Source organism: Pungitius pungitius, chromosome 1 (genome assembly GCF_949316345.1).
Source record: "Pungitius pungitius chromosome 1, fPunPun2.1, whole genome shotgun sequence".
Lineage (NCBI taxonomy): Eukaryota > Metazoa > Chordata > Actinopteri > Perciformes > Gasterosteidae > Pungitius > Pungitius pungitius.
Window position 1 is genome coordinate 26,780,633 of NC_084900.1, and position 19,394 is coordinate 26,800,026.

Sequence of the window (19,394 nt, forward strand, 5' to 3'; positions counted from 1 at the left end):
GTCAAATGAGGGAACTGTTCAATCAGATCATGCCTGTGAACTACTGCCATCATGTGGTGAGATTCCGGTTACAGTAACTAAAACAACAGAAAAACAGACATCCCATTTAAATATTTTTTTTATTGAGTCACACTTACTGTTTAACTGCTTTACGTGTACATGCAAATATTTATTATATTATTACAGGGGCTTCAAATAATTCATTGTAAGGGGATCACTAAATGGCCTCAGACTTTTTAACAGTATATAATGTCAAAATATGTTAAAGCAATGATTCACCAACATCAAAATGTATATTGATGCACTCTATGCAGACATTGTGAGCAATAAGAGCTCGTAAAGGTTGCAAAGATGGGTTTAACTGCTGATCAATTTGAAGGAAAACCATTGTTGCTGTTATCTTTTTTTTCTTTCTGTGTGGCCTGTCAGTTCCTGTTTGACCACGTAGACACAAAATGTACTGTAAATACTTGTCTACAGGCTGCTGCATTATTTGTTCTTTTTCTTTTTCTCAATATATTCTCAATTTACATTTCTTAAAATATTTTTAAAAAGAGTCAACAAAGGGTATGGAATACAAATATTTGGTAAAAGCCTAAGCACTATCTTGAACGTTTTCAGAAGACTAGCTCATCTTTTCTGTCTAGAGACTAATATTGACTGGAAGTGCTACTTGCTGATTGTTTTGGTATAATTCTGAATGAGACCTTGGAAGAACTCTTGCGTGTTTCTGTGGGATTGGAAAATGATGATGTAGCATTTTGGCATGAAATACCACAACAGAAAGGAGTAGAGACTTGAGAGGACTGCCAGGGCATTAAGTGTCTGGATGTCCTTGTTCTTGTTAAGTAAGCATCCAGTGGCAAAGATGATCCATGTGAGGATCAGCAGGAGCAGGCAAAAGGTTATTGCTTTCGCTTCAATGTAATTTTTAGGAAGGTCTTTGCCCATGTATGAGAAAACAAAGCAAAGGAAGCACAGAGATACAAGTAAAAGCACAGGACCAGCCGATGCTTTGATATTCATCTCACAATCAAGGATGGTTTTGTCAGGGAACCAAAGGGTTTCATCGTGGGGATGTGGAGGTGTAAGAATATAGCTAAAAAGAAGTAAGAGTGCCTGAGTAACAAACGCCAGTGTGATGAACAGCCACTGTCCATGATACTTCATCCACACACTGTGGAGCTTTGGGAACTTGGCAGCCATTTTGAAAATGCTAACAATTTGAAAAGAGCGCACCACGAAACATGCTAGACAAACGGTGTAAAACAAGAGAAATGGTAAGAACCTCAGGACAGAAGAGGAAGTGGTGGGCTTACCAAAGTAAAAGAACACACTGACATTAGACAGACACAGGCAGCCAAAAATGAGGAAGCACATTGGTCCCCCAGCAGATCTGACGACAGGTGTGTTGTAGTTGATGGCAAAGAGAATGGACATGGCTACTGTGAGGCCCACCAAGACACAGGCTCCCACCAGGATCAGTATGGCACCAAGGTCTGTGAATGGAACAAACTCCAACACCCGCAGATTACATGATGTGCTTCCTGCTGCAGACCATTCTGTCTCCTTACAGTTGATGCACTCGTAGGGATTTTCTGTTCAACACGAGAGAAGGACAGATGCAATTCAAGTTTAGGTTATGATGTTAATAATATCAGGGAGCCGTAAAAGTGTTACTCTTTCCATCTTTTAATTTGTGTGTTCTTTCAAGATTACATATTTTGTGAATTTCAAATTTGCTTTAAATGACCATCATTAGTGGAGAGGTTATTTGAACAAGAACACAATGCATTGCATGATGAAAGGAAAGCCGTCCACATGCAGGTGAACACAAACATTTAAAAAAAAACTTTTTCCAAGCTTAGCAAGTGTAGGTATTATAATTTACCTGTAATGTTAATGTAAGTTCCATCAGGACAGATATTACAAGTGAAGCAGCATTTGTGAATTCCATTCGTTGTTTTTGCAAATCCAAGAGCACATTCTTGGGAACACAGGGAAGTCGGTTTCTGTTCCAGACAATTATGTAGCAAAAAATTAGCAATAAAGCAAAAATAGATTTATTTTCTAAAAATCAAATCCTTCTAACAGACACTTACATGTATTTTTCTCAGGGAATTTCACCATTAACAGCCACTATTGGTTATGTTTCTAATTTTGTATTTTAAGTGTCTCACAGCTATTACTCAACAAATATGACTCATCCAAAACTAAAACTGTTGATGAATAAACTTAGTATATTTTATTATCCTGCACATGTTATAATAAGGTTAAAATAACTTACTTCTGCATTTGGATTCCACTAAATTTTGGTTTTGTTGATGAACAGTTGGTTTGATGGGTGAATTATATAAAAGCCAATCTCCTCCGCGTCACCACTTTGGTGCCAGAAAACTATTGAATAAAAGCCGAACGTGGGCTCTCCATTATCATCAAATTGTATGCGTTGATTTAAAAGTGTAAAGTTTGACTCCTTCAGCTCTGCTAAAACCTGAGTGAACAAAAAAAACACAAATGATCGTTTCCTCTGTGCGTTCAAAAAATGTTTTTCATGTTTGAACGGCGGTGTGATGCCCCTCCTTTCAGGACGTGGTTTAGACTTAAACAACTGCAGACATTTTTTCATCTCATATTTTCATACAAAAGCCATATTTGGGAATTAATGTTAATGTGTACATCACTAATAATATCTAATATATTTACAATAGCTGGACATTAAACAAATAATTTGCACAATGTACATGCTCTGGATAAATTAAGGCTGTCACATTGGTGATATTGACTTATGGGTCATGATTTGTCAAATCCGATCGATTGGGATTTATTTTCATTTTATATTTATATGGTGGATCTATTGACTGGTTGTTACCTGAATGTTGTACAGGTGAAAATCTACTTCAAATGTATGTTTACATTTTTTATATAGGATTACAGGCTGGACTAATCATTTGTTACCTTTGTAAAGGGTAACAAATGATTTAGGGTTAAATCAAAGCAATGAGGACATAAGTGAGCAAAATCTAAATACTCTTGTTTGTATACTCACCATATGTGGGTACACTGTGATATTGTCATTACATTTCCCAGTTCCACATTGTAAGGTATTGTGTAAAGCATGGGCGATGCTATATACACCCGCATAAAAAGAGAAAGATGGGTCTGCAGTGATCACATCTTCTGCACTCAAGCTGCCGCAATTGCAAACTTGGTTACACAATATATTTTCCTCTGCATTTTCACAGTGAGTCTGGCTTTTGGAGGAATAAATAAAATCGCTGAAACCAGGTATTGTCACCACTGGCTGCGACACTCCCAGTACAGTTCCGATATTTTCTAATCCTTTCTTCTTGGGGAGCTTCTTGTTTAAGGACCATCCTTCATCTGCAATCCACACCTTGCTTGTGACATTTAGTTTAATAGCGGACTCAATGAGTTCTTCAACTGTAATTTTTGCAGCAAAAACAACAATGATACCTATTCTCTGTGATTCTATCTGTTTGAACAATAAGGAGTAATTCATATTGTCCTTGAGGCTGTTGGTGTATGCCAGGCAAATCTCAGTGTCCTTGATCTTCTTTATGAACAACTCCACTCCATCAAGGCCATAATCGCTATCACTGTTAAGAAAAGCAACCCAGCGCCAGTTGAAATGTTGAATAATGCCAACAATAGCATTTATGACGGCTTTATTGGGATGGACTGTTCGTAGTAGAGATGGAAAAAGTGTTTATTTTGAGAAGACAGAACCAGAAGATCCATAACTGACCTGGCAATGGAAGAATGGGAAAACAAATATTTCACAGACAAATTCTCAAACGTAACATCAAAAAACATTTTACAACTGAATTGATCATGCCATTTTGATAAAAGTGTTCTTTAAATGAGTTGGTTTGACAGTAAAAAAGGTTGAACTTGCCGTGGGAATAAAATCCACCATCAAAAGTGGGGCCACAGACAGGACCTGAGTGCTTGTAAAAGGCCCAACCACTGCGATCACTTTGGACACGTTTATCTCATGTGCTTGTTGCCAGTGTGGTTTACCCCAAGGTTGGATTACGCCATTGATTGAGATCAGTTTGAAAATATCTGGAAAATTCTGTGTTGATGAACAATGATCAAAGATCTCATAGCCGAGAGACACGTTCGGCAGGATGTTGGTGGAGTTGTTGATTTCTTGTACAGTGAATCTCATCAACTGAAACATTCGATAATTTGGGAGTAGGAAGGGTTGACTGTGAACAGAGAAAACACAACAAGATCGAGGTGTTTGCTGACTGCGGTCTACTCTGGCTCAGAGCTTCTTATTTGCACCATGTTTGCCTCAGTGCTTCAAACATTTGTTGGCAAATCCTTTAATGACAAACATTTTTGGACCCCTTTAAAGATATGACATTTACAAAACAGAGTTCAAATAACAAGGACGAAATTCAGAATGACTCTATCTGACGTCTTTGTTATCGTACCAATATAGTTGTGGAGTAAATGTGCTTTTTAGCGATAGCTATTCTTAAATGTGACTGTCATTTAAATAATATTTCTGTTATACCGTGTATTCTGCACTGATTCTGTCTTCAAAAGCTTTCCACTCATTATGAAACTCACCTCGAGCAGTCGATTGCTTCTGGTCTGTCGTGATACATAGGGACACTTTGATGAATATCAAAAAGTCCACCAATCAAATATTCTCCTCCAAGCTGAAACTCTGAGGCCGGGGAAGTGCATTGAGTCGGGGCATGTCGAAAAGCTCCCAAGAGACACAGCAAAGCAAGAAGATGTTCCATGGTTGTAAGTACAAATCTGATTTGAACTCCGATGGAATGGAATTTGCCTCAGTAAGTTATGTGTCTCTGGTGATGGCAAAGCCCTGAGAGAAATTTACATGCACATGGGAATGAAATTCATAGTATTATTGGTTGGAGGACAGTACCCAAATCGGAAATGCAAAGTAGTCTAATTTCCTGCTGCAGAGTTTCATCCAGGTCAACTGTGGTGACAAATGCAAGGTTCCTTCTGCACAATTACACTCAAGTCACCAAAGTCATTCCTCAGTTTAATAGCCCCTCTTTACCAAGGCCAGCTGGGAAGTGGACAGCATTGTCACGGTTTAGTCTCCCTTCCTGTTTTAGTTTGAAGTTTCATGTTTCTTGTGGTCCTGGGTTAACTTCACTTCCTGCCTTGTCTTGTGATTGAGTGATTGTCTCTACCTGTGTCCAATCACCTGCACCTCCCTTGTGTATTTAAGCCCTGTGTGCCTGTTGTCCTTGGTCGCGTCATTGTCAAATGTCTCCCGTGCTTGGAGCACGTCGGTTTTTGTTTTTTGAAATAAAGAGCACTTCGTCTGAAGACCCTGCGTCTGAGTCCTGCCTTCCTGCCTCCTTCAACCTGCACCAGCCCGATCCTGACAAGCATGGTGTTGGCCTTGGATTGTTGCCACCACATTTGGTGCCAGTACACTGTAAGTTTAATTTCTCAGTAGGTAGACACCATAGTTCCCCATTTTGATCGAGGAGGGATCTTCGGGGGAGTAAGCTGCCACAGGCCATTGGCAGCCGATGTGATTATCTTTGTACACCACGACTTTGCCCGCCATCAAGGGGATATCAGGATCAAGAGAGACCTTGCAGAAAAAACAAGAAGGAACATTGGGGGCCATTAATACACTGGCAAATATTCCTAAAATAACATGGCAGTGGGGATTCCCCCACGTAACCCCCCCCCCCCCCCCCTTAAAAAAACTGTTTCCTCTAACTGTTTTCACTGGTCATTGTCTCCCTTCCACCGTGTTGTCATCGGGTGAATTATGTTCAGTAGAGGTCTTTTTTGCTATACCATTTTTGTAATAACTAAAACATCTTGTGGCAGCGAACCGATCACTATTGCTGTTGCAGTAAACATTTAAAAATCAAATGGCCATTCAAAAAAAAGATACACTTAGAGAATGTTCTCAACAAGTTCAGATGACATCAGTAGATGATGCAGGATATCCACAAGCAAATGCAAATAAATTGAATTAGTTCAACCAAGTATCTTTGGTTTCTACTGAATGACCACCTCCTCTCACAAATAATTGCATGAGTTAACATTAGCCCGCACAGGGGATTGAGATAGGAAAATGAACAAGTGGCCGGGACTCTCACCGTGATGTGAATCATGCCTGACTGAAGTCAAACAAATTTGTGTTTGCCACAACATCTTAATAGGAGTAACATGTCAGTGACATGGCACATTTCTATGCAAAAAGATGTTTGCTGATGAACTCTCATTACAAGAGTTCAACAACATTGTAGTCAACAATGTGGTTGGTACTGTAACATTACAATTTTTTTGTCTTTATTGTCTATCCATATAAAGTAATGTACTTTGGACACATTATACAAATATGTTAACTCTTTGCTGAAAGCTAATATATTTACAAATAATGGCTGTAAGGTATTCTATTTAGAAATGCAATTAAACATTTGTTATACCTTACAATTCCACCTCAATTTAAATATTTTAAAATTGTTACACTAGAGGTAAGAAGAAGTAGGTATTAATATAAAGGAAGAGATGACATTTTAAAGATGTTTGTCATGTGGTGATGTTAGTATTACACCAAAATCCAACCTCCGAAATGGCTCATTTTAATCATTGCTTGTGTAATATTTTACAGTTGTAAATGCTTCAATCCATAATGCTGTCAACATTACACAGATATTCTGTTTTGATTAAGTGCAAAAATTCAATTTATAACATGCAGGATAAAAACTTCAACCATACAAGGAAGTCTTCAGGTACTTCAGGTGCCACATTGACACTTTTTAATGTTAGATTCTCTTTTCAATGTGGAATGAAACACACTGGATTTGCTAGAGCAGTGTTTCTCAACTGGTGGGTCCCGACCCACTAGTGGGTCGCAGACCCGTTTGTAGTGGGTCGCCGACCCGTTTGTAGTGGGTCGCCGACCCGTTTGTAGTGGGCCATTGCATGGAAAAAAAAAATATCCTGGGATTTTATTTTGAAGGGACTTTCTCTAATGCAGCGGAGTGTCTGTGTTTTTCCGGCTCGTCCGTTCATGTTTTCGGTCAGCTAGCTAACTAGCGCAACCCCCCCAAACGCCAGCGAAGCATTTCTCTGGTAATATTTTTCTTGTTCCTGGTGTTTTCTCCAAAAGTTATTAAAAATAATTTCGAACCCAATAGTCTTCATTTATAAACCTGATTCTGATTTAGATTAAAACAAAAGCCCATGCTCTAGCTAGTAAATGTCTCAGTGCCTTACAAAGTGGCTGGCCAGGTCTACTGCATTACTGAAAACCTTCCTTTCTTGCTACATTTATCTACTTGTATACTAATTATAGTAGATTCTTTATAATATAAAATATTTCTGTAAATATGGCATTTAGACGTCCAGCTACTCATCTTGAGTCCCTGGACAGATGTTACAAAGTAAATAGCAGAAGTTTGAATTTTAAATAAAGTGAGTGCAGAGTGATATAATCCTCACTAGAGAATATATTTTACCATTCAACAGTGTGGACAATTCAATACGTGGAAGGCCAGAGAGGTCTTCCATCAGGAACATATTTCTTTCATTCATGCAACTCATGTGTAGTTTGCTTTACAATTTAGCTTAATATTTAGATAAATAACCACTACTCTTTTTTTATACATTGTGTCTTTTAATAAAGGTTTCTTGTTGGAAATTAGATGAGAAGGTTGATCATGCTTTTGATCCACTGTTGATCCACCAAAGAATAGTATCAATCTCAACTAATTTTCCACAAGAAAATGAAAAAGCATATTCTGCACAGTTGAGTTTCTTCTAAAGTGAGTAAGTGTCAGAAGAAGGCGGCATACAAAAAAGCTAATGTATACTCAGAACCTAGAGACATGTGACCCCCCATCTCCAAAATAACATGCCACAAACATTAAGTGCTTGCTAATTTTAAGGCCTTCTTTATCTTGAATGAAGATTAACAATAAAAACAAGCATGTAGCATTAGTTTATTACTCAGGGAAGAAAAAATGACCATGATTACAGTGTACTCTAAAAATTCTACATTTTTACTAGGCAACCTGAGGCGCATCAGCTTTTCTTTCAATAGAGATACATTTTCACTGGAAGTGCTACTTGCTGATTGTTTTGGTATAATTCTGAATGAGACATTGGAAGTACTCTTGTGTGTTTCTGTGGGATTGGAAAATGATGATGTAGCATTTTGGCATGAAATACCACAACACAAAGGAGTAGAGACTTGAGAGGACTGCCAGGGCATTAAGTGTCTGGATGTCCTTGTTCTTGTTAAGTAAGCATCCAGTGGCAAAGATGATCCATGTGAGGATCAGCAGGAGCAGGCAAAAGGTTATTGCTTTGGCTTCATTGTAATTTTTAGGAAGGTCTTTGCCCATGTATGAGAAAACAAAGCAAAGGAAGCACAGAGATACAAGTAAAAGCACAGGACCAGCTGATGCTTTGATATTCATCTCACAAACAAGGATGGTTTTGTCAGGGAACCAAAGGGTTTCATCGTGGGGATGTGGAGGTGTAAGAATATAGCTAAAAAGAAGTAAGAGTGCCTGAGTAACAAATGCCAGTGTGATGAACAGCCACTGTCCATGATACTTCATCCACACACTGTGGAGCTTTGGGAACTTGGCAGCCATTTTGAAAATGCTAACAATTTGAAAAGAGCGCACCACAAAACATGCTAGACAAACGGTGTAAAACAAGAGAAATGGTAAGAACCTCAGGACACAAGAGGAAGTGGTGGGCTTACCAAAGTAAAAGAACACACTGACATTAGACAGACACAGGCAGCCAAAAATGAGGAAGCACATTGGTCCCCCAGCAGATCTGACGACAGGTGTGTTGTAGTTGATGGCAAAGAGAATGGACATGGCTACTGTGAGGCCCACCAAGACACAGGCTCCCACCAGGATCAGTATGGCACCAAGGTCTGTGAATGGAACAAACTCCAACACCCGCAGATTACATGATGTGCTTCCTGCTGCAGACCATTCTGTCTCCTTACAGTTGATGCACTTATAGGCATTCTCTGCTCAACACAAGAGAAGGACAGATGCAATTAAAAAGGAAGGATTACTTAGTTATATTATGGTTGACGAAATATCAGAGGAGGTTACACTGTTGATGTCTTGCACTTTTTCTTTTTTACTATGATATTGATGCAGGGATCTTCAGCCACAGTCATCCCATGATAAAAGGACATAGTCCATGTGGTCCATGATACAAAAGATGGAATCATTCATAGACGTGTGAAATTCACACGAAATTATGATTAAACCATATCACCTATTATATGTTTCTCAAAATCAGATATAATTCATCAAGGCCTGATTGTTTCCACAAATGTTCTTCCTCTCACCTGTGATGTTGATATAAGTTCCGTTTGGACAGATTTCACAACTAAAGCAGCATTTCTGGATTCGACTTGCTATTCTAGCAAATCCTACAGCACATTCTTGGGAACACATTGAAGTAGGCACCTGTACACAACAATTTTATGAAATGAAATTATTGGAAGAAAAGAGAATGTGAAAGATGGAGGGAAACTGTATTACAACTTCTACATGCATTAATAGAGAAAGGTTAGCAGATGTTTTGACCTCAGCTTTCTTATTTCCTTGATAATGTGACTACTACAACAGGAACTCTGAACTTTGATACATTTAACATTTCAATATTCTGCATTAACCCACACATAACAAGGAAACACTGACTTACTTCTCCCTTTGTGTACCAGTGAATGCTGCTGATATTGATGAAAAAATTGTCTGGTGGATGGAATCTATAAAAGCCAATCTCCTCTGCATCACCGCTGTTGTTCCAGAAAACAATAGAGTAGGATCCGAACATGGGTTCACCCTTCCCATCAAACTGGATACGTTGATTTAAAAGAGTAAAGTTTGACGTCTTCAGCTCTGCTAGAACCTGATGTGGACACACAAAATGTCTTTCCTGAGATTTGAATGCTAGACAATATTTGACAGGGAACATCAACTTTAATTATACTTGTTATTTGAGATGTTGTGAAAAAACACATTTGGCCAATAACTTGATTTATATTTGCCCTACATTATCTAAAGTTGAAATCTGTTATTAACATAAGAATAAATGAACATGAAAAATGTTTAAAACTCACCATGTATGGAAACACTGTAATATTGCCATTACATGTGTCAGTTCCACAATGCAAGGTATTGTGTAAGGCATGTGCAATGGCATATACAGCAGAATAAACAGCAAAGTTAAAAGATGGGTCCACGTTGAGGATTTCTTCTGGTGTCAAGTTGCTGCAGTTGGAAACCTGATTACAAAACACCTTTTGTTCTGCATTTTTGCAGTGAGTCTGGCTTTTTGAATGATAGATAAAGTCACTGAAACCAGGTATTGTAACCATTGGCTGAGACACTCCTATTACAGTCCCAATTTGTTTGATTCCTTTCTCTTTGGGGAGCTTCTTGTTTAAGGACCATGTGTTCACTGCGATCCACACCTTGTTGGTGACGTTTAGTTCTATTGCTGATTCAATGAGCGCTTCAGCTCCCAATTCTTGGGCAAAAACAATAATGATGGGTATCGTCTGGGAATCGATCTGTTTGAACATTTGGGAATAATCTGTTTTGTCATTGAGTGTTTTGGTGTATGCCAGGCAAATCTTAGTATCTTTAATCCTCAAAATGAACAAATCCAAGCCATCTTCCCCAAAACTGTCATCACTGTTAAGAAATGCAACCCATCGCCAGTTGAAGTGTTGCAGAATCTTAACAATCACTTCAATCATGTTTTTATTTGAATGCACTGTTCGTAGGAAAGAGGGAAATCTTTCTTTCTCTTCAAGGGCAGAGGAAGCAGCTCCATAACTGATCTGACAAAGGGGTATTAGAGAAATGGACAAAATTTTCAGTAACAATACATTCTCAAATGTAACATTTAAGTTGTTTAAATATTTTAAATGTGTAAAATGTTAATACCTTATCTTAAATAAAATATTTTATGGGTTATGTCAAAATGAAGTAGTTGGCAAACTTACCATTGGAATGAAATCCATCATGAATAGTGGTGCTACATTTAGGGTGTCAGCGCTTGAAAAAGGGCCGACCACAGCCATTACTTTGGACAAATTCTTGTGTGGTTCAGCCCAAGGCTGTATCAAGCTGTCCACTGAGAGGAGTTTTAAAATGCCTGGAAAAGTGTGAACCTCTGAGCAGTGGTCGAATATCTCATAGCCGAGAGACACATTTGGCAGAAGGTCAGTGGAGTTATTAATTTCCTCGACAGAGAATCTCATCAACTGAAACCTCCGATAACTTGAAAGAATGAAGGGTTGACTGTGAACAAGAATACAATTCATTTATTTTCACAACAGTTTTCATAACTTTTACATTCCTCAACAGAGAAAGGTTAGTGGATGTTTTGACAGTGGAAACTTCCACTTTCTTATTTCCTTGATAATGTGCAACAGGAATTCAGAACTTTAATAATTGCAAAATTGATGGTTAAAGTTGTGGGGGAATTGGTATTCAGTTCCAAGATTTTGCCATTAGTTATTTACAGATATGTTAAGAAACTCACCTAGAGCAGTCGATGGCTTTGGGTCTGTCATGATAAACGGTGCCACTGTGATGAATATCAAAAACTCCACCTAACACGTAATCTCCCTCCAGCAGAAACTCCGAGGCTGGGACAGCCCGTTGGGCCAAAGCATGAAGAAAAGCTCCCAAAAGAGACAGAGAAGCAAGGAAATGTTTCATTGTCTCAATTACCTTTCACTAATCTGATGTGAACTCAGTAGCGTCACCGTTTTACTGAGCAATGCGATGCTCGTAACAACAAACTCCCCAGTGTTCATTTCCATGCATATGGGATGGCATGACGTCAGATGTCATAAGTAATTACCTGTTAATGGTTGGAGGAGAATAAACAAATCACTATGCAAAAAGGATTTAGGCTGCACTCACTTGGCAATGAAAAATGTTTAACGTTACGAGCAAGTGAAGTCAGTCCCGCTATCATGAATAAATCTGGTGCTAATTTGTCCTTCCTTGAACCGAGATGACAAATGCACCATTTACAGTGCCTCAGTTTGTAAGCCATAGGAAGGTCTAGACTATTTATGCAAGGACACACAACTGAGTCAGCCGATACTTGTGTGGTTGATGCAGTCCAGACACTGGTGGGGGTGGTAGAGAATAAGTTGCTCCAATCATATCATGCTGCAAGATGGAGTCCAAGCCCCAAACAACATTGCACTATAAATATTTATGCCTGTTTTATAATAAAGCATTGTTGAATTTTAACATTTTTTTTTAAGTCTCTCCGGATTGAAATGCATGCTTACTGGAATTGTTAAGGCTTGAATGATCTTTGCTTTGCCAGCGTAGTGGCAAAGCGAATGTATGACGTCATGGCGGAGGAGGACCACCTCTCTGTCTGCTGCAAGGTTGTCACTGGGATGCCTTGGTTTGAGGGTAAAGTTGCAGCCCCTATTCTAAAAGAATGTAGGCTATGATAAGTGGCTTCTAATCATTATAATGTCCAAATGATGGCATAACCAGGTTTGAGATAACGACACATTGCTGGGTGTGAGTAATGAATAGCTCTCAAAGCAACATTTTATGAAGTGTAAAAATCAGAATATCAAATAAAATTTTTACAATGAAGATGATCTGTGAATGACAGGAAAGAATCAAAATGAAGTACAGATGAGGTTATACCATCACACAGGGTCATAAGCAAATACACACAAATTATTCAACAATTTTAACCATGTGTCTATGGTTTATGCTAAAATGCTACATCCTCTTACAAATGAGCTCTGCATGACTTAAGCTATGACCACAAAGTTCCCTTGAAAGGAGATCATTTGCATCACTCTGTGAACATTGAGGATATTTTTTCATCAAAGTTTGAATTCAGGCAACGCCTGGGTGCAAAGGTCAAACTCGTTCTGCTTTGTTCTGCTGAGTAGGAAGGGATGGGACCAAGTATCCGTTAGTATAACTCATACATGTTAAAACCTTGTTTTGTAAAGTAATACCTTGATCCCGGTAGTTTTAGGTTGTCTACATGACTCAGCACTGTGACAACAAACGGACAAAGGCAAATAAGATTCTTTTTTGTAGTCCATCTGCTCAGAGAAATTGTAGTTTTGCCGCTGCACAAATGACGTGACTAACCTGTCGCATCATGTGATTGTTGTGGGGTATGAGAAAAAAGCCCCAAGCTTACACATTCATGGGTTCAGTTGAAAATGCATTTCCTGCTGAAAATGTGTGCATAAAGCTGAAATTCATTTTAAAGTACGGACGGGCACGGACGGGCGCGGACGTTACGGCCAGAGAGGGGGGGGGGGCGACAGTTTTCCCAGCGCAACTCCAAAAAAGGAGGACAAATACGCGTCAGGGCATTGCAAATCAGGACGGTCCAACATTCCCCTAATACAAGTAGTCAATTTCACAGTCTCAAGTCTGGCCGAGAACAGGCTGCTGTCTGCGGCGTGAGATGAGGCTGACCGCCCGGTGCTGGGGGCATCAGATGGTCACGTTAGCTACACCTCACATCTCCGACATCCTCAATAGAATTTTTTACGATGGCTGAATGTTAACAAACAGACCGCAGAAATGTTGCTTAAACACCTAATTTCTCGTCTGAAAATGTCGTAAAATGACATTCCGTCCTTTGAATATGGTAGTATTTATAAACGTGGACGGGAAAGCCCGGACTTCAAGGCATATGAAGGAACGGCGTATGAGTGGCGCATTGCGCTGTTCAAAATCAGCGCTCTTTGCTTCCGCCTTTTGGTGTAACTGAGATTCTCTCACACTGTATACTGAGATGCTCTCACATTGTATAGTGAGATGCTCTCATGTTGTATAGTGAAATGCTCTCACGTTGTATAGTGAGATGCTCTCACGCACACTAGTGAGATGGCATGAGTGTCTCAATAGTGTGTGTGAGAGTGTCTCAATAGTGTGTGAGAGAGTGTCTCAGTAGTGTGTGTGAGAGTGTCCCAATAGTGTGTATGAGAGTGTCTCAGTAGTGTATATGAGAGTGTCTCAGTAGTGTGTATGAGAGTATCTCAATAGTGTGTGTGAGAGTGTCTCATTAGTGTGTGTGAGAGTGTCCCAATAGTGTGTATAAGAGTGTCTCAATAGTGTGTGTGAGAGTGTCTCAGTAGTGTATATGAGAGTGTCTCAGTAGTGTGTATGAGAGTATCTCAATAGTGTGTGTGAGAGTGTCTCATTAGTGTGTGTGAGAGTGTCCCAATAGTGTGTATAAGAGTGTCTCAATAGTGTGTGTGAGAGTGTCTCAGTAGTGTGTATGAGAGTGTCTCAGTAGTGTGTATGAGAGTATCTCAGTAGTTAAGTCCTAAACGGCCCCTCATAGTTACGGCCCTGTGTTCCACAGCAGGGCCTGGTATGTGTGTATGTGCATTTTTTGTTGAGGTTGCTTGTGTGTGTGTGTGCATCTCCCTTTCCTCTCAAATTGACAGGATTTACCACCCTGATTGGCTGAAGACCTCAGGATCGTTAGTGGCTGCACCTGGTTGGAGCTCAAAAGGCCACAGTCTTCAGGCCCCCGTCTCTCGCTCCACATGGGTTACACTGTATGGTCAGACATTTGTTTTGCTTTGTGGGTGGTTTGACTGTTCTGTGGTTGTTTTAGTTTTTTGATATGTGTTGTCCTTATTACTACATCCATTTGGACTAACAACCGTGTTCTTCTTTTCGTCCCAGGGGGAAGGGAGCTGTTGTGGTTAGGCTAGAGGCCCATGGGCATACATCACCCGCAGTGAGTTTCTGTCCAGGAACACTAGGTTAGACCTGGGCAGACCACCATCTGTATTTTTTTTTTGTTAGCGTGCCAAAGCTACGGCACTATATATAGGAACTAGCCTGTGTATTTTTGTTTGTTTCATTGCTTTGGTTCTGCCCAGACCTTCTCCCTGCAATCCGTGTGATTAGAGAATAATAAAATAATCTATATACGGTAACAAACTTGTGTCCAACTTGCACCACAACCCCCGAATGCCCCCCGTTAGTGATATAGTTGGGTCTTGAGCAGCGGTGGTCCCCTCCCTTCTAGGGAGCTGGAGCGTAACAGTACCGTTCGCTAACCACGGTTAAACCTACACGTCCCTGGCACAGTGGATGACTCCTGAGCTACTGGTTTTACTGCCATCGAACCTTTTACTTGGGTAGCGCTCACAAACAAACCAGCTGGTAACTAACAAGCTCAGTTTCCAGAACATTCCACATGGAGACACATGTAAAACTCTGAAACGGACTCAAAAACTAATGAAACATAATTAATGATCATGAAAAAAGTAGAATAGACATCAACAAGCGGTTTGTTTTACAAAATTGTTAAGACTTGTGTCAACATTTTAAAGTTTAAATGGTGTCTCTAGCTGAAAGATTGGAAAAGTTGAAAGTTGAAGTTTTGAGAAGATTTGAAAATGAACTGTTAAAGTTGATTTTAAATAATATAAATTCAATTGGAGCTAGAAAGCTGAAAGGTCATAGCACCCCTCTCCTGAATGAGCTGAAAATTTTAATATTTGAACGGTTTAAATAGCTGAAAGTGTGAAGGAGTTGAAAAGTGGCGCGACGCAGATTATATGATGAGTAATACTCATGTTACAGTGTGGGTGTAGAAATAAGTGAAGCATTTATTAAATTAAATTGCAAAAGGGTATAGGTTTTAATTTTACTGGAGAAACCCTTTATGTATACAGCATGCTCTTTTTGGACTAATGCAAGACAAATATTAAAGATTGCAACTTCCGTTAAATTCAAATATAATTGTGGTGGAAATTCATGGATTAAGCCCTTCAAAAGTATCTTGAACTCGCTTTGTGATTAAGTATTTATTACTAACTAGATTATAACATTAAGAATCTATAACTTGATCTAGATATTGCACGACAGTTCTAATTAACAGGTTTTGTAGGGTGGGGTTTTTCGTTTTGCACACTCTGTGAGGTTACACCATAAGAGTGTTGGTGAGAGATTTGGGGAGACCTTAGTCACTATCTTCTAGGTAGGTAACACTCAAAAGAATTTACAATACATTTTATTGCACTGAATCACAAACTACGAATTAAAAACAGTCAAGCAAGATAAAAAAATGTCTAAAATGACTGAATCCAAAAGTAGTCTCAGAGGTCCTGCGCCACCATAAAAACCAAGTAAAAGATGCATCTCTATTTAAAAAGGACAAGTCAAACAAAGGGGCACCAGATTGGGCCAGCACAGGGAAAGGTCATTTGGGTAATTAAGACCAGAGGACACGTTGCTTACCAAGCGTATTAAAAGCCAAATGGATGACAGATTTCTAAACGCATCTAAAAATCCTACTGGTCACAACTCTGTCACAGTCCTCCTGTGCACCTCTACTCCGTGCTGCTCCAACTGCCGCCGTCCCGGTTTCTCGCCAGGCTTTTTAAAAAGGTGCAGAGTGGCACACCTGTTGTCAATTTCTGGAACGCACCTGTTGACCCTAATAAGATATGCCGTTAGACACGCACTTAATAAACAAGGTAGACAAAACAAATAAAACCACATCTGCAATACACTAGTCACTGCACACCAACAAACAAAAACGTGCAAACAATAAAACTGGAAGTTAAAGCATGCAGATACAATTAGACTTAGATGCCTGTAGCCAGACTAACAATTATATTTAGACGTCCAGCTACTCATCTTCAGTCCCTGGACAGATGTTACAAAGTAAATAGGAGAAGTTTAAATAAAGTGAGTGCACAGTGATATTTTCCTCACTAGAGAATATATTTTACCAACAGTGTGGACAATTCAATACGTGGAAGGCCAGAGAGGTCTTCCATCAGGAACATATTTCACTCATTCATGCAACTCATGTGTAGTTTGCTTTACAATTTAGCTTAATATTTAGATAAATAACCACTACTCTTTTTATACATTGTGTCTTTTAAATAAAGTTTCTTGTTGCAAATTAGATGAGAACGTTGATCCTGCTTTTGATCCACTGTTGATCCACCAAAGAATAGTATCAATCTCAACTAATTTTCCACAAGAAAATGAAAAAGCATTGTAACAGCTGGGTTACTATGGGGGGAAGGTAAGGACTCAGACACCTGTTCACAGTTGGTAAACGTCTTTATTGTTTATATTTCTCCGGCTTGCTGGCCCCCCCGCTCGCTCGGTCAGTCTCTTTTAAATAGACGGGGAAGCATCTCTTTCAATTGTCCTCAGCTGGAGGTTCATTACCTCCAGCTGTCACCATTCCCCGAGCCACTCCCCCTCTCTCTCCCTCTGCAGCCGAGCCGAAACCACGCCCGCCACCACATACCCGCACCGCCCGACTTAGGCTGGGGAGCCGTCCGGCCTAGTTTACTCCCCCCCCCCCTCCCTCCAGAGGGCGAGAGAGGAAGTCCGCCACGACCATCTGCGTCCCCGGCCTATGGACCACCTTGAAGTTAAAAGGCTGCATGGCCAGATACCACCGAGTGATCCGGGCGTTAGTATCCTTCATGCGGTGGAGCCATTGGAGCGGGGCGTGGTCCGAACAGAAGGTGAATGGGCGTCCCAGGAGGTAGCAGCGCAGGGATTCCACCGCCCACCGGATGGCCAGGCACTCCTTCTCCACCGTGCTGTACCTGGCCTCCCTCTCTGACAGCTTCCGGCTGATGTAAACCACGGGGCGGTCGACCCCCCCCACCTCCTGGGACAAAACGGCCCCCAGCCCTCTGTCCGATGCGTCGGTCTGCAGGACAAAAGGGAGAGAAAAGTTAGGTGTGTGGAGGAGCGGCTCCCCACAGAGAGTCTGTTTCACAGTCTCAAACGCCCGCTGGCATAGCTCCGACCACTGGACCGGATCTGACGCACCTTTCCGGGTCAGGTCGGTTAAGGGGCTGGTGAGGTCCGCAAAGCCGGCGATGAACCGTCTGTAGTAACCTGCCAGCCCCAAAAACCGCCTCACCTCTTTTTTTGTCTTGGGGCGTGGGCAGGCCGCGATAGCTTCCGTCTTGTCCACCTGAGGACGCACCTGCCCCCCCCCCAAGTGGTACCCCAGATACCGTACCTCCCTCCGTCCAACTGCACACTTCCCCGGGTTGGCGGTGAGCCCGGCCCGCCTCAGCAACGCCAGCACCGCATCCACCCGCCGCACATGCTCCGCCCATGTGGTGCTGTGGATGATTACATCGTCCAGGTACGCGGCCGCATATGCGGCATGTGGACGCAGCACCCGGTCCATGAGGCGCTGGAACGTGGCCGGGGCACCGAACAAGCCAAAGGGAAGCATGGTAAATTGGTACAAACCATACGGAGTGGAGAAAGCAGTGGAAAACAGGGGAATCTGTCAGTAGCCCTTAGTCAAATCCAGGGTCGTAAAGAAACGGGCAGTGCCAGTCACAGCCGGGGGAGTCTCGATTCTGTGCATTATCAGGTCGGTCCGGCCTGGCAGGGGGGAGAACACATCAGCAAACCGCTTCTGCAACTGGGCCACGTTTGCCCTCTGGTCCTCAGAGAGCCGGGCCTCACACGGGAGCGGGGTGGGATTGACCGCTTTTGGCACCTCCGGCCCCAGGTCCTCTCTTTCTGATACTGTGGACACCAGAGAAACAGACTCCACCTCCCTCCAGGCTTTCAGGAGGTTGAGGTGGTATATTTGTGTAGCACCACCCCTGTCAGACCGCACCACCTCATAATCGACGTCCCCCATCTGGCGTGTGACCTCGAAGGGCCCTTGCCACTTAGCCAGGAGTTTCGAGTTGGAAGAAGGAAGTAATACAAGTACCTTTTCTCCCGGTGTGAATTCTCGCAGCCTGGCTCCTCTGTCGTACAGCCGTTGTTGTCGTTCCTGGGCCTGGAGCAAATTCTCCCGTGACATCCTACCCAGTGTGTGGAGCTTTGCTCTCAGGTCCAGGACTTACTGGATCTCGTTCTTGCCGGGGCTCGGACCTTCCTCCCAGCTTTCTTTAATAAGGTCCAGCACCCCTCTTGGTGATCTGCCAAACAAAAGTTCAAAGGGAGAAAATCCCGTGGAGGCCTGGGGGACCTCCCGGACTGCAAACAACAGAGGATCAAGCCATTGGTCCCAATTACGTTCATCTTCGCTAATAAATTTACGGATCATAGACTTCAGTGTCCTATTCATACGTTCCACCAACCCGTCAGTCTGGGGATGGTACACGCTTGTGCGGACCGACTTAATGCCTAGTAACCCGTAAAGTTCTCTCAGTGTGCGCGACATGAACGAAGTGCCCTGGTCTGTTAGAATCTCTTTCGGGATTCCAACCCGGGAGATGACCTGAAACAGAGCCTGCGCGACGCTCTTTGCAGAGATATTGCGCAATGGCACTGCCTACGGATATCGTGTTGCGTAATCCATGAGGACCAACA

At 41.5% G+C, this 19,394-nt stretch overlaps 1 protein-coding gene and 1 pseudogene across 1 annotated transcript; both read right to left on the minus strand.

Moving 5' to 3' along the window:
* Window positions 1-669: 669 nt before the first annotated feature.
* LOC119222735 (taste receptor type 1 member 1-like) lies at window positions 670-4,784 on the minus strand (annotated as a pseudogene).
* A 3,087-nt stretch (window positions 4,785-7,871) lies between these two features.
* Window positions 7,872-11,759, minus strand: LOC119222686 (taste receptor type 1 member 1-like). The gene is made up of 6 exons (XM_062563168.1): window positions 11,581-11,759; window positions 11,039-11,336; window positions 10,148-10,873; window positions 9,730-9,936; window positions 9,371-9,491; window positions 7,872-9,040 (listed from the first exon to the last, which is right to left on the minus strand). Exons 1-6 carry the CDS (start codon window positions 11,757-11,759, stop codon window positions 8,112-8,114), a joined length of 2,460 nt encoding a protein of 819 aa, XP_062419152.1. The 3' UTR covers window positions 7,872-8,111.
* Between the last annotated feature and the right edge of the window lie 7,635 nt (window positions 11,760-19,394).